General features: G+C 39.4%; 1 protein-coding gene across 2 annotated transcripts in view; it reads left to right on the top strand.

Moving 5' to 3' along the window:
* Positions 1-14,548, top strand: part of DIPK1A (divergent protein kinase domain 1A) — a 121,780-nt gene that overhangs the window by 79,091 nt on the left and 28,141 nt on the right. Inside the window, exons 1-2 of one of the 2 annotated variants that reach the window (XM_032247907.1) lie at positions 3,815-3,833; positions 9,590-9,724. In XM_032247907.1, coding sequence (XP_032103798.1) covers positions 9,611-9,724 — 114 coding nt within the window. In that variant the 5' untranslated portion in view covers positions 3,815-3,833; positions 9,590-9,610. Of the gene's footprint in view, positions 1-3,814; positions 3,834-9,589; positions 9,725-14,548 lie in introns of those variants that run through there. The other variant, XM_032247906.1, reaches the window with a different exon arrangement.

Below are 14,548 nucleotides of genomic sequence, written 5' to 3'. Positions count from 1 at the left end.
CTTTCTTTCTTTCCTTCTTTCTTTCTTTCTTTCTTTCTTTTCTTTCTCTCTTTCTCTCTCTCTTTCTCTCTTTCTTTCTCTCTCTCTCTCTCATTCCTTCCTTCCTTTCTTCCTTCCTCCCCTCCTTCCTTCCTTCCTTCTTTCCTTTCTTTTATTTCTTTCTTGGCAGGGTCTTCCTCTGTTACCCAGGCTAGAGTACAGTGGCATGATCACAACTCACTGCAGCCTTGACATCCCAGGCTCAATTAATCCTCTCACCTCAGCCTCCCAAGTAGCTGGGATTACAGATGAGTACCACCCTGCCCAGCTAATTTTTTTTTTTTTTTTTGATAGATATAGGGTCTTCCTATGTTTCTCTAGTTGGTCTTGAACTCCTGGCCTCAAGTGATCCTCCCACTTGACCTCCTAAAGTGCTGGAATTACAGGTGTGAATCACTACACCTGACCCAATTGCATACTTTTCTTTGCATGTAATGTTTGCACTTAACAAACATTGACTAAAGCAAGTCACGTGGCTGAGCCCCACACCAATGAGGCAGGGAAGGTGAGGCAGTGGGAGAGAATGAGTATTTGCTGAACAGTTCAGGGATCAGCAAACTATTTCATTAAAGAGCCAGATAGTAAATACTTTTTGCTTTGTTGGCTATATTGTCTCTGTTGCAATCAATGAACTCTGCTGTTATAGCATGAAAGCAGCCTTAGATAATAATGTATTGACAGATAGAGTGACTGTTCCAATAAGCTATATTTACAAAACCAAGCAGCAGACTGGATTTGGCTCATGGACCATAGCTTTCCAACTCCTAATTTACCACATCAGCTCGTAGAGTTTTTATGAGGATTAAGTATGTTAATATATAGAAAATACTTTTAACAGTTCCTGTACTGAGTAGCACTAATAAATATTGGCTTTCATTCATATTATTTATCACTATCCAATATTACAGTACAGTATTGGAAATAATAAAAATGTTCAACAATACAGATAGGGTTAAATAAGTTATGGCATACCTGTGCTGTAAAATGTTATATGTCCATTTAAAGACAAAAAAAATTGATGTTTAAATGGGCATATAACATTTTACAGTATGGGTACAGAGGCTCATGCCTGTAATCCTAGTACTTTGGGAGGCTGAGGCAGGAGGATTGCTTGAGCCCAGGACTTCAAGACCACCCTGGGCAACATAGTGACACCCTATCTTTATTTTAAAAGACTTTTTTTTTGAGGCAGAGTCTTGCTCTGTTGCCAGATGAAGTGCAGTGGTGCGATCTTGGCTCACTGCAACCTCTGCCTCCTGGGTTCAAGCGATTCTTGTGCCTCAGCCTCCCAAGTAGCTGGAATTACAGGCATACACCACCACACCCAGCTAATTTTTTGTATTTTTAGTAGAGACGGGGTTTCACCATATTGGCCAGGATGGTCTGGATCTCCTGACCTTGTGATCTACCTACCTTGTCCTCCCAAAATGCTAAGATTACAGGCATGAGCCACTGTACCCAGCAGAAATTTTTTTTTTAATATTAACTTTTTTGGAGACAGGGTGTTGCTCTGTTGCCTAGGCTGGAGTACAGTGGCACATCATCACTTACTGCAGCCTCAGTCTCCCCAGCTCAAGCAGTCCTCCTACCTCAGCCTGCCAAGTACCTGGGACTACAGATGCAAGCCACCATGCCTGGCCAATTTTTTATTTTTTGTACAGACAGCGTCTCACTGTGTTATCCAGGCTGGTTTCAAACTCCTGGACTCAAACAATCCATCCACCTTGGCCTCCCAAAGTGCTGGGATTACAGGTATGAGCCACTGTGCCCAGTCTTCAATATACATTTTTTGAAAATATATCAAGACTATATAATGGCATAGGAACATGTTTAAATGAGAAAAGGAGATAAGTAATATGTATCACATGATCCCAACTTTATTTTTCTTAAAAGATAATGTATTTTGTATATATGCACAAACATGGAAAACAGGAAAGAAATATGTCAAATTGGATCATTTAGTTTTTTTGTTTGTTTTGTTTTTGAGGCAGTGTTTTGCTCTTGTTGCCCAGGCTGGAGTGCAATGGCGCGATCTCAGCTCACTGCAACCTTGGCCTCCCAGGTTCAAGTGATTCTCCTGCCTCAGCCTCCTGAGTAACTGGGATTACAGTCATGTGCTTCCACGCCTGGCTAATTTTGTATTTTTAGTAGATACGGGGTTTCTCCATGTTGGTCAGGCTGGTCTTGAACTCCCGACCTCAGGTGATCCACCCACCTTGGCCTCCCAAAGTACTGGGATTACAGGCATGAGCCACCGCACCCAGCTGACACCACCATACTTTGAAAAAACCCAGCTAGCCACATAGAGCTGATCCAGCCACCTCAGTTGAGAAGTTGCACATGTGAATGAAGAAGCCATCTATCTGCACATCCAACCCAGATAGTCCTTCAGATAGCCCCAGTCTTCATCACATATGAATGAGAACCTTCAAGAGAGAACTGCTTAGCTGAGTCCAGTCATCCCTCAGAACCATGAGAGACAAACAGTTACTTTAAGCCTCTGAATTTTCAGATGGTTTGTTACACAGCAATAGAAAATCAAAACAGTTTTTTTTGCGTAACCTTGTCCTGCACTGGGATATTGAAGATCCCTATGATGAGTTATTTTCATCTGCAATTGCAAATACCAACATTCCTTTTATTTATAGATTGCTAATGGAGGTTACACCTTCCTCCCATATGCCCTGTAAGATGCTGGCTGTCTAATTGTTAATTAAAAGCCATCTGCATGCCTACTTTTTTTTAACCCTGGGGATGCCTTTTATGTTTTCTTGGCCTTGAAGCTCTTTCAACACATGCCTGGCCTGCGCTTTGTAAAGCAGCAGCAGCAAGGAAAGAAATTATAGCCCTCAGTTTTTGCCAGGGGAAGTAACTTCCTCAGTGACTGAGACCTAGAATTGCACCCACCCCAGGGCATGTCTGTGACACTTCCTGTTTAAAACCTTTAGACTTCTTCCTGATACAACCAACTTAGAGCCAAAGCTGTTTAAACATTCTAAGCCTAATTATCACATCAGCACGTGGTTGAATTATATGTTTCCAAAGTCTCTCTCAAACCTTCTAAGTCTGTGATTTTCAGGAACATTACATATACTGTATGAGATACGCAGAGTGTCTCGTGCAGTGCCTGGCACAGAACGTAGCTCCATATTATGTGGGTTTTTTTTTCCTTACAGAAGTTGAAGAGGAAAGTATACATTTTTAAATCTTTATATTGTTTATATACAAAAGTATAAAGATTGTTTACTGAAAACTCAGTGGAATACTCTACAGCAAATAAAATGAACAAACTGGCTATATGTATCAGCATGGTGAAATCTCATGATACAATGCTGAGAGAAAGATGCAAGTCAAAATAGAATATGGTTCTACTTAGGTAAAATTCAGACAGTCAATATCAAACTCTGCATTATAGGGATACCTGATCAGTGGTTAAACTACTTAGAATAAATAAATTTACATAAATAAATGATTATCATAGTCAGGAGCATGTTAATTAACCCTTTATTGGGGAGGGGAGGACAGGGACCAGTGAAGGTATTAGGAAATTATGGGGCTTTTTTTGTTTCTGGGTTTTTTTTTTTTGTCGTTGTTGTTGTTTCTTTCTTGAGACAGAGTTTCATTCCTGTCGCCCAGGCTGGAGTACAATAGCACGATCTCGGCTTACTACAACCTCCGCCTCCTGGATTTTATCAATTCTTCTGTCTCAGCCTCCCGAGTAGCTGAGATTACAGACACGTGCCAGCATGCCCAGCTAATTTTTGGCCAGGCTGGCGTCAAACTCCTGACCTCAGGTAATCCATCCACCTGCCTCAGCCTCCCAAAGTACTGGGATTATAGGTGTGAGCCACCACATCCAGCCAGAAAATTCTGTATTTTAACCCAAGTGGTAGTTATTTAGATATTTGCTTTATAATTATAATATAAGCTGTATTTATATATTAAATAATTATATATTAATATTTCACAGTAAAAAATATTTTTTAAAGCATTAAGAGACTTGAAGATCTTAGAGACATATATTTTGATATGTACATTAAACACATATATACGTGTAGTTTTTTCTAATTAAAAAAGTAATATAGCCAGTCGTGGTGGCTCATGCCTGTAATCTCAGCACTTTTGGAGATGCCTGTAATCTCAGCACTTTGGGAGACCGAGGCAGGTGAATTACCTGAGGTCAGTATTTCAAGACCAGCCTGACCATTATGGAGAAACCCCACCTTTACTAAAAATACAAAATTATCCAAGTGTGGTAGCACATGCCTGTAACACAGCTACTTGGGAGGCTGAGGCAGGAGAAGCGCTTGAACCTGGGAGGTAGAGATTACAGTGAACTGAGATCATGCCATTGCACTCCAACCTGGACAACAAGAGTGAAACTCCATCTCAAAAAAAAGAAGAAAGTAATACATATTAGTTATAGAAAATTAAGAGAAAAAAATAAAAATTATTCATAATTCCACCTCTTGACATCTTGAGATAACAACTCTTCATGTTTTATTTCCTTGCAGTTTCTAAAGTTTTTTGGTGATTTCTCTCTTTTTTTCTAGCACCCACCCCCCACGGTGATTTCTCTTTTTAAAAGCAAAATTGGGAACATATCATACATATGATTTTGAAAGTGGATTTTTTTTCCACTTAATATATTACGAACTATTTCTTTTACTTTGCCACTTCCTTGAAATAGTGTTTTAACGTTGAACCTAGACACAGGCTTGAGAATCACCCCATGCAATTAATTCCTCAGTTGTTCTAGGCATTTTATTATGCTGTCAGTCTCTAAGCATAAGAAATATGAACCAGCATTCAGAGAAAGTGTGAAAATTATCTTCTTTTTGTTGAAACTTTATTTCTAGAGTTTTCATAAAATCAAAACAGAGAATATGCTCCTGAAAATAAAATCTTTAAACTTCAGATCGAAGAATAATTTGGATTCTTTCTATAAATATAAAAATTCACCTGTTAAAAAGATTAAGAATGCTGAAATTATGACCAGTTGACGCATAATGCCTTTTTTTTTTTTTTTTGAGACAGAGTCCCCATTCTCAAAATGAAGAACATTTGTTTATGGAGTGTTTAGGGGCAAAGTAAAGAGACTTTGTGCTTTACATGTTTATGAAAGATGCAGAGTATGAACAATAGCTAGATAATAGAAGCTTTTTTTTTTTTTTTTGAGACAGAGTCTAGCTCTGTTGCCAGGCTGGAATGCAATGGTGCGATCTTGGCTCATTGCCACCTCTGCTTCCCAGGTTCAAGCAATTCTCCTTCCTCAGCCTCCTGAGTAGCTGGGATTACAGGCACTTGCCACCATGCCCAGCTAATTTTTGTATTTTTAGTAGAGATGGGGTTTCACTGTGTTGGCCAGGATGGTCTCGAACTACTGACCTCGTGATCCGCCCACCTTGGCCTCCCAAAGTGCTGGGATTACAAGCGTGAGCCACCATACCCGGCCAGAAGTAGTCTTAAATGGCTAAATTTTGGTGCGTTGCCTCTTTCTGCCTATTTTTAAAACTTAATTTAAAGTTACCAACAAGATCAAAGATTTTCAGATTTGTTTTGAAATAAGTTATCACAATGAAATCAATATTTTTTTTTTTTTTTTTTGAGACGGAGTTTCGCTCTCCTTACCCAGGCTGGAGTGCAATGGCGTGATCTCGGCTCACCGCAGCCTCCGCCTCCTGGGTTCAGGCAATTCTCCTGCCTCAGCCTCCTGAGTAGCTGGGATTACAGGCACGCGCCACCATGCCCAGCTGATTTTTTGTATTTTTAGTAGAGACGGGGTTTCACCATGTTGACCAAGATGGTCTCGATCTGTTGACCTCGTGATCCACCCGCCTCGGCCTCCCGAAGTGCTGGGATTACAGGCATGAGCCACCGCGCCCGGCTGAAATCAATATTTTAAAAGAAGAAAAAATACTATTTTTAGAGTAGAATTGGCATTTTGTGTCATCATGGGCTTACAATAAAAGATTGGCAATCATTTACTCCAGTGGTAAAGAACTGCTTGTTATTTCCAGACAGATGTTATCATATTTTTATAGTAATAGTTTTGGCATTAAAGGCTAATTTAAGATAAAGTGCTAGTGTTGTACAAATTCGGCTCTTTCAATCCCACAATTTTTGTTTTCATTTCATTGTGTAGCTGTGATACAGAGTTTCTCAAACACATTTTGGGCCTGATGATGCTTTGCTGTGGGGGGCTACATTGCACACTGTAGGATGTTTAGCAGCATCTCTAGCTGCTACCCCACAAGATTTCCGTAGCAGCCTCCAACTGGGAAACCAAACATGTCTCCAGACCTTGCCAAGTGTCCCCTATGGAGCAAAACGAAGTCCATTTGAGAATCACTGCTATAGTGTATTTACCAAAATTCTTATCATGCTTTTCAGGAACAAAATAAGGACTAAAGCAACATACCATTACTAGCAAGGCACACAATCTGCAGAATAAAAAAACTGCTGGGCAGTCACTGTGAATAGTTCAGCATAAATAAAAAGGTCAGATTACGTTTCTTAATCAAAGGCTACATTATTTAGGTAATTGGTACAGAACAGACCTCTAGAAACATTTTTGTTAGTGGCACACAGGAAAATTAAATTGGTTAATAGCTACAGATGTAATGTATGGCTATTTCTTTCTTCAATCATTATTTTTAAGTGTGAGGCTGCAGGATCTGTGGATATTAAAGGACACATGAAGCTCCTTTTACTATTTGGTGTTACCCCCAAAGCACAGCAATTCTCCATGGCATGCTGGTATAAAAATATGTCTCACCCCCTTTGTCATTATGTCTGCAACAGGTGATGCCCAGTGCCCTGCTGGGAACATCATCAATCTCACTTCCTCTCCAAAATGTTTGGCATTCTTTATCATGACAAGCAGTCATCGGGCAATCCAGTTCATAGGGTGTTTCTCTGTTTAAACATATGCCAGAGGAAGTAGAAAAATGTAGCTGTTTGATAGCTAGAGAAAAGAAAAATATTTAAATGTTACCACAGAACCATTATCACACCTAAAAAAGACTAAAACAATCCTTTACTACCATCAAGTATCCTGTCATCCTTAAAATTTTCAGTTGTCTCAAATGTCATTTTTTACAGGTTTTCATTTGAATCAGGACTAAGAAAACATACATGTGTTGTAATTGTCTGATATATTTCTTTTTTTGAAACAGTGTCTCTCTCTGTCACCCAGGCTGGGGTGTAGTGGTGTGATCTTGGCTCACTCTCTGCCTCCTGGGCTGAAGCGGTCCTCTCACCCTAGCCTCCCACATAGCTGAGACTACAGGCATGAGCCACCATGCTTAGCTAATTTTGATTGTTATTTTCTGAGATGGAGTGTTGCTCTGTTGCCCAAGCTGGAATGCAGTGGCACAATTTCAGCTCACTGCAACCTTGGCCTCTCAGGTTCAAGCGATTCTCCTGCCTCAGCCTCCTGAGTAGATGGTATTACAGGTGAGTGCCACCATGCTCGGCTAATTTTTGTATTTTTAGTAGAGACAGGGTTTTACCATGTTGACCAGGCTGGCCTCAAACTCCTGACCTCAAGTGATTCACTTGCCTCAGCCTCCCAAAGTCCTGGGACTACAGGCGTGAGCCACTCCTCCTGGTTGGCCTTGGCTAATTTTTAATTTTTTTCATAGAAATAATGTCTCACTATACTGTCCAGGCTGGTCTCAAATTCCTGTACTCAAGTGATTCTCCTATCTCAGACTTCAAAAATGCTGGGATTACAGGTGTGACCCACCGCGTCCAGCCTAATACATTTCTTAAATGTTTTTTCATCTTTAAGTTTCCCCTTCCTTTTTTTTCCGCCTTTTAATTTATTTGTTGAAGAAACTGGGTTGTTTGTATTGCAGTGTTTCCCACAACCTGGAGTTTGCTGATTATATCCTTATAGTGTCACTTAAGTGTCACTTGTGTTCCTCTCTCTCATGTATTTCCTGTAAACTGGTAGCTGGAGCTAAAAGGCTTGATCAGATTCAGATTCAGTTTTCTTTTTGGCAAGTTGGAAAAGAAGGTGATAGCTCTGACAGCGTTGTTGGCCTCTCGCTCAGTGACTTGCAAATTTATTTAGCCAGCATTTGCTGAATACTTACTTTGTGCCCAGCAATGTGCTTATGTTTTATAGGCATTATGTCATTTAATCTTATTTAGGTTCACAGTATTAGTATATGTCAATTTCTATCTGATGAGTCATCTTAAATAGCTTTCAAACAAACCCCTTGGTATATACCCTATTGTCATTTATGTGATTTAATTTGCAGTTTTATCTGAATTTTCTTTTTACATAGAGCAATACAAAAGTATCTTGCATTAAAAGTACTTTTTATTTTAATAATAAAGCTCAAAGACCTACTGTTTTACTGAGAATTCATTATACTCAAGCCTTTCATATAGGTATTCACCATCTGTTAACCTCACAAAGATATCTAAACCACAAATAGGGCCAACAGAATTCAGTATTTCCTGAGTCTCTTTTTCCTTTGCACTCATTGTCTTCTGCAGGTGCACTTATGTCTCTCTCATCTCTTTCTGCTTTCTTTGCATGCTCACAATGCTCACAGTATCCTACTGTTCCCAGTGTGAGAAACTGGCTCGTGATCGTAAAAGCAAAGCTAGCTTTTCATTGTTTGTTTACATATCTTTAATTTATTCTGCTCAATTCTCTTCATAGTCCTCAGTTCTGCTGCTTATAAAACCAGACCATGGGTGCTAGAGACTCAAAAAATGTCAAATAGTGTTGACCAAGTGCCACTTTTGAAGATGAAACTGTTTGATATGTAGTTGATGGAGAAAAGGCATCAACTAGCCTGAGGGCGCTGGAAACAAAACAATGCAAAGAGGATCCTATTGTGTGGCTTTATAAGTTGACGTGCAAAGAGTAATTTGTTCTTAATAAATCTTAACCCTTCTCCAGTCATTTCTCCTTTAACAGTTGTTAGATTCTCCTCAGTTTCCAGAATATCTATTAGGTGAAGCATTTGGTTCGTTGAACAAAAGGAACATAAAGCTCTGGTGAATACAACAGGGAAATAGAAGTGACCATAGAGCTTAATTTCTTGTTCTGGTTGTCAATATGAGATGTTAGACAAATAGCCAGATTCTCTGTTCTTATTTATTTAAAACAAAATTATTTTTATCATGATTTTTCTGAAGACCTTTGAGATTCTTATGTGAAACAGTCTTTTGTAAGCTCCTAATAAATAGAAATTGTACTTCTTTTTACCTGATTTCACAAGGTGCCCATGGTAGTGTGGTGTACGTGGTTGTGCCTAAAAAGTACCTTTTGATAGTGGTGGTATTTGAAAGGTTATACATCTTAAAGGATATTTTGTTCCCTTTTTCCTTGGCAGGACCTGGAGCTTCCTTTTCTAAGACCACTGCTGTTTGGACTCAGTGAAAGTGCACTTTGTTCTAGAATTGCCATATGAAAGCCTAGAATATATATTGAGTTATTCCAAGAAGGGTGAGAAGTTGTGTTCTAGGACAGTGAATGCTGATTTGGTGCTGAATGAATGATTGTTATGTTCTGTTTTACTCACAGGCTCGCTTCTCATACGTGCGGATGAAATATCTTTTCTTTTCCTGGTTAGCGGTTTTTGTTGGAAGCTGGATTATATATGTGCAGTATTCTACCTATACAGAATTATGCAGAGGAAAGGACTGTAAGAAAATAATAGTGAGTATGTTTAATTTTGCTAGTTACTAAAAAGCCTCTTCATAACATACTATATGTACAACTTATATACTTACTAATGATGTTTTTAAAAATAAGAACTAATTTGACATTAGAATTCTGCTAATCTTAGCTTTTTGATATGACCTGTGAGTAAAGTTTTCTCCACTTTGAAAATTCCAGCGTTCAGAAATTTAAATATGTAGCACATAGTAAATTAGTGTGGGACCATCCTCAATACAAAGAGGGATTTTTATTTTATATATATATATATAATTTCTTGTTTGTTTAAATATATTTAAATTTATATATTTCAATATTTAAATATATTTCAGATTTAGTTTATTTTAATCAGATGAGTTTTTTAATGTTTAGACTATAAAAGTTTATTTACAGGCAGTCTTTCTAGAATATATCTTTTGAATAAATGAAGTTACTCTTGAATACCGAAATTTGTCTAAAAAGAATATATTTATTATCCTGTTTCTATCCTAGTGATTGGAGATATGTCAGAAAAAATGACTCTATTGGTGTAAGAATTTTTTCTTTTTTTAGATGGAGTTTTGCTCTTGTTGCCCAGGCTGGAGTGCAATGGCATGAGCTTGGCTCACTGCAACCTCCACCTACCGAGTTCAAGTGATTCTCCTACCTCAGCCTCCCAAGTAGCTGGGATTACAGGCGTGCACCACCATGCCCGGCTAATTTTATATTTTTAATAGAGATGGGGTTTCTTCATGTTAGTCAGGCTGGTCTCAAATTCATGACCTCAGGTGACCCACCTGCGTCATCCTCTCAAAGTGCTGGGATTATAGGCATGAGCCAGCGTGTCCTGCCAAGTCTAGGACTTCTAGTAGTGATTATTGATTCTAAAGACTTATATTTTTAAAATTTGAGAATTTCAAGTAAATTTAACTCCTTATTTTTTTACCAGTACTTTTTTTTTTTTTTTTTTTTTTTGAGATGGAGTCTTGCTTGGTTGCCCAGGCTGGGATGCAGTGGCAGGAGCTCTGCTCACTGCAACCTCTGCCTCCCAGGTTCAAGTGATTCTCCTGCCTCAGCCTCCTGAGTAGCTAAGGTTACAGACATATGCCACCATGCCCAGCTAATTTTTGTATTTTTAGTAGAGATAGCGTTTCACCATGTTGGCTAGGCTGGTCTCGAATTTCTGACTTCAGGTGATCCACCCGCCTCGGACTCACAAAGTGCTAGGAATACAGGTGTGAGCCACCACATCTGGCCTTCTACCAGTAATTTCTTTCTTTTTGAGACAGTCTTACTCTATCGCCCAGGCTGGAGTACAGCGGTGTGATCTCGGCTCACTGCAACCTCTGCCTTCCAGGTTCAAGCTATTCTCCTGCCTCAGCCTCCCGAGTAGCTGGAATTACAGGCTTGCACCACCACATCTTGCTAATTTTTGTATTTTTAATAGAGACTGGATTTCACCATGTTGCCTAGGCTGGTCTCAAACTCCTGGCCTTAAGCGATCCACCCTCCTTGACTTCCCAAAGAGCTGTGATTACAGGCATGAGCCACCATGCCCAGCCTCTACCAGTACTTTTATAATATAAAGAATATTAAAACACTTAATCTCAGAATTATATTTTAACAATGATTTTGGGAGTTCCAATTATTATAACTTATTAAAGATTCTATAGTTATTGAGTGGCTACTCTTTACCCAGGCTGGTGGTATATGTATGTAACAGGGAACAAGATGTCTTTGACCTTATAAAACTTATAGTGGATCAGGAAAGAAAATGAGTAATTATAGTAAGATAAGATAAATAAAATAGCAACTGCTATGGGAACATAAGACAGAAACCTGGAGCTTCCCCAAGTTCTAAGAAAATAAAAATCAGTTTAAAACACAAGGTGCTCTATCAGTCAGAATACAAAAACGTTACTCTGCAAAAATGTTACAGTCTCTTAATTAGGAAGGGAGGAATTATTAATAAAAGAAACAAGGGAACGAGTTAGTAAAGAAGAGTCCACCAGCCTGGCCAGAATGGTGAAACCCCATCTCTACTAAAAATACAAATAATTAGTTGGGCATAGGGGTGTGTGCCTGTAGTCCCAGCTACTTGGAAGGCCGAGGCAGGAGAATTGCTTGAGCCCAGGAGGCGGAGGTTGCAGTGATCTGAGATCGTGCCACTGCACTCTAGCCTGAGAGACAGAGCGAGACTCTATCTCAAAAAAAAAAAAAAAGAAGGGTCTGAAGCCAGGGTTCAAAGATATCAATCCTACATTCATTCCAACTGGCCATTCTAGATCTTTAAGGAATTTTAAGATAGGAGGAACCACTGGAGCCAATGTATTGGGTACTTTACATATTTATTAATCTTTAAAATAATAGTGTACAGATAAAGAACTATGACCTAGAGAGACAGAGGATAATTTGTCCAAGATGATGGAACCAGAATTCGATCCGAATTCTGTCTCTCTATAGAGTGCATACTCTTTCTGCTACCCTACATCAGAAAGGACAGACAGGAAGTTACAGTTTAATAAAGCTAATAAAACCCCACAAAACTCAGTTGCTAACCTTCAGCGAAGAAGGAGGAAACAGGAGGCAGATAAGTTCAAAAACACGCAAATAACCAAAACTATTTGAAATGTTTGTTTCTCTTTCTGTAGGCCACCTTTTTCAACCTAGGTATCTTGGGTCACATTAATAGATATTCCATGGATAAAATATGTCTCTGGTCAGACATATTTGGAAACAGAGGGTTAAATAAAGATAACAACTGACTTTACTGAGGACTTCTTAAGGTCTTTTAAATACTAATGTGTGTTACGCATCTCCAAGAGACAGCAAATATACTTGATCAGAAAAAAACATATCCCCACCACAGCCTTCCCAGGAAGACCTGTTAACATCATCTGGTAATGTCCGAAATACTGTTCTAAGAGATTAAGACAAAATGAAATGGATATGCTTTTAAATATCTTGTATTATTACAATATCCTTCAAATGTAAGGCAAATATTGGTACATACTCCGTTGTGAGTAAATTAGAGTTGAAGTGCTTCATTACTTTCTACTTTAATTTAATTTCCCTTTAATTTATAAGAAATGAAAACAGAAAATAATTCTAGCATAATTTAATGGTTATCTTATCAAAACCTGAAGATAATGAAAGAGCTTTCTGAGTCTAAAATACATCATTTTCCTAAGGCTGGCTTTAAAAAAAGGTATAGTTATTCTGCATTTGGGATTATGTTCTTAAAACCTATCATAACTAGTAGTACTAAAGACGATAGTACTAATATTGTATAGGAATTGTGGGATTAGAACTGAAAAAGCAAGTAGAAAAAAGTATTGTTAAAATATATTTTAGCCAGGCATGGTGGCATGTACCTGTAGTTCCACCTACTTGAGAGGCTGAGGTGGGAAGATCCCTTAAATCCAGGAATTCGAGGTTTCAGTGAACTATGATCATGCCACAACACTCCAGCATGGGCCACAGTGCAAAACTTCATCTCAAAAAATAAAACAACTTTTTAAAAAGTACATATATATATATATATATATATATACATACATATTTTTTTTCGAGATGGAGTTTCGCTCTTGTTACCCAGGCTGGAGTGCAATGGCGCGATCTCGGCTCACCGCAACCTCCGCCTCCTGGGTTCAGGCAATTCTCCTGCCTCAGCCTCCTGAGTAGCTGGGATTACAGGCACGCGCCACCATGCCCAGCTGATTTTTTGTATTTTTAATAGAGACAGGGTTTCACCGTGTTGACCAGGATGGTCTCGATCTCTTGACCTCGTGATCTACCCGCCTCGGCCTCCCAAAGTGCTGGGATTACAGGCGTAAGCCACTGCACCCGGCCTTAAAAAGTATATTTTAAAGCTTCAAAGTGCTAACAAGATAGGGAGGAATTACTCAATTGAGATCTGGGAGAGGATAAAAATTTTTTTGTTTGTTTTGAGACAGAGTTTTGCTCTGTCACCCAGGCTAGAGTGCAATGGCGCAATCTCAGCTCACTGCAACCTCTACCTCCCGCGTTCACATGATTCTCCTGTCTCAGCCTCCCAAGTCGCTGGGATTACAGGCACCCAGCACCATGCCCAGCTAAGTTTTGTATTTTTAGTAGAGATGGGGTTTTGCCATGTTGGCCAGCTGGTCTCAAACTCCTGATCTCAGGTGATCCACCCACCTTGGCCTCCCAAAATGCTAGGATTACAGACATGAACCACTGCGCCCAGTCAAAAGGATTAGATTTGAAAGGGCTGAGCCTAGTTTTTATGGCTGCTTTTGCTTGAAGATGTATGATCTGAAATATACAGTCTTATGGGGCTAGGGTAATACAACTCTAGTCCACATCCAACCAAGGATGGGAACCCTGGCATAACATGCTTTGGGCTGAGACCCTACAGGAGTGAACCCCAGGAGTGAAGGTAAACTAAATGAGTCTCAGAATGGTGAGCTGACATTTATGGCCTCTTTTCCCTGGGAAGCATTTGCTGATTCTGGGCATGGGCAGGGGTCTGAGAAGCAGAACCCTATATTGGCAGAAAGCCCCTACTGGCAACAAGAAACCAGCAGACCCTTTGTAGAAAACCAACAGAACGTCATGCATACAGCCGGTTATCCCATTGGGATATTTACCTATTCCTGGGGCTCTGCAGAAAGGAAGGTTTAAAACTTCATTGGAAATCCTTTGAAAAGCAGAGCAGACACTTTGGCAGTCTCACAAGATACAGATTATAGAGTTAGGAACTTGCCAAAGGGAGAAGCCCCAATGAATACCAAGCTCTCAGTTAAAAATCCTAGAGGGCTATACCCTTGGACCTAAGTAGCTAGAGCTTTACCAGAGCTACAA

Source organism: Sapajus apella, unplaced genomic scaffold, assembly GCF_009761245.1.
Source record: "Sapajus apella isolate SASKATOON/1434 unplaced genomic scaffold, GSC_monkey_1.0 scaffold64, whole genome shotgun sequence".
Taxonomy (NCBI): domain Eukaryota; kingdom Metazoa; phylum Chordata; class Mammalia; order Primates; family Cebidae; genus Sapajus; species Sapajus apella.
This window is presented reverse-complemented; position numbering and strand designations above follow the sequence as displayed.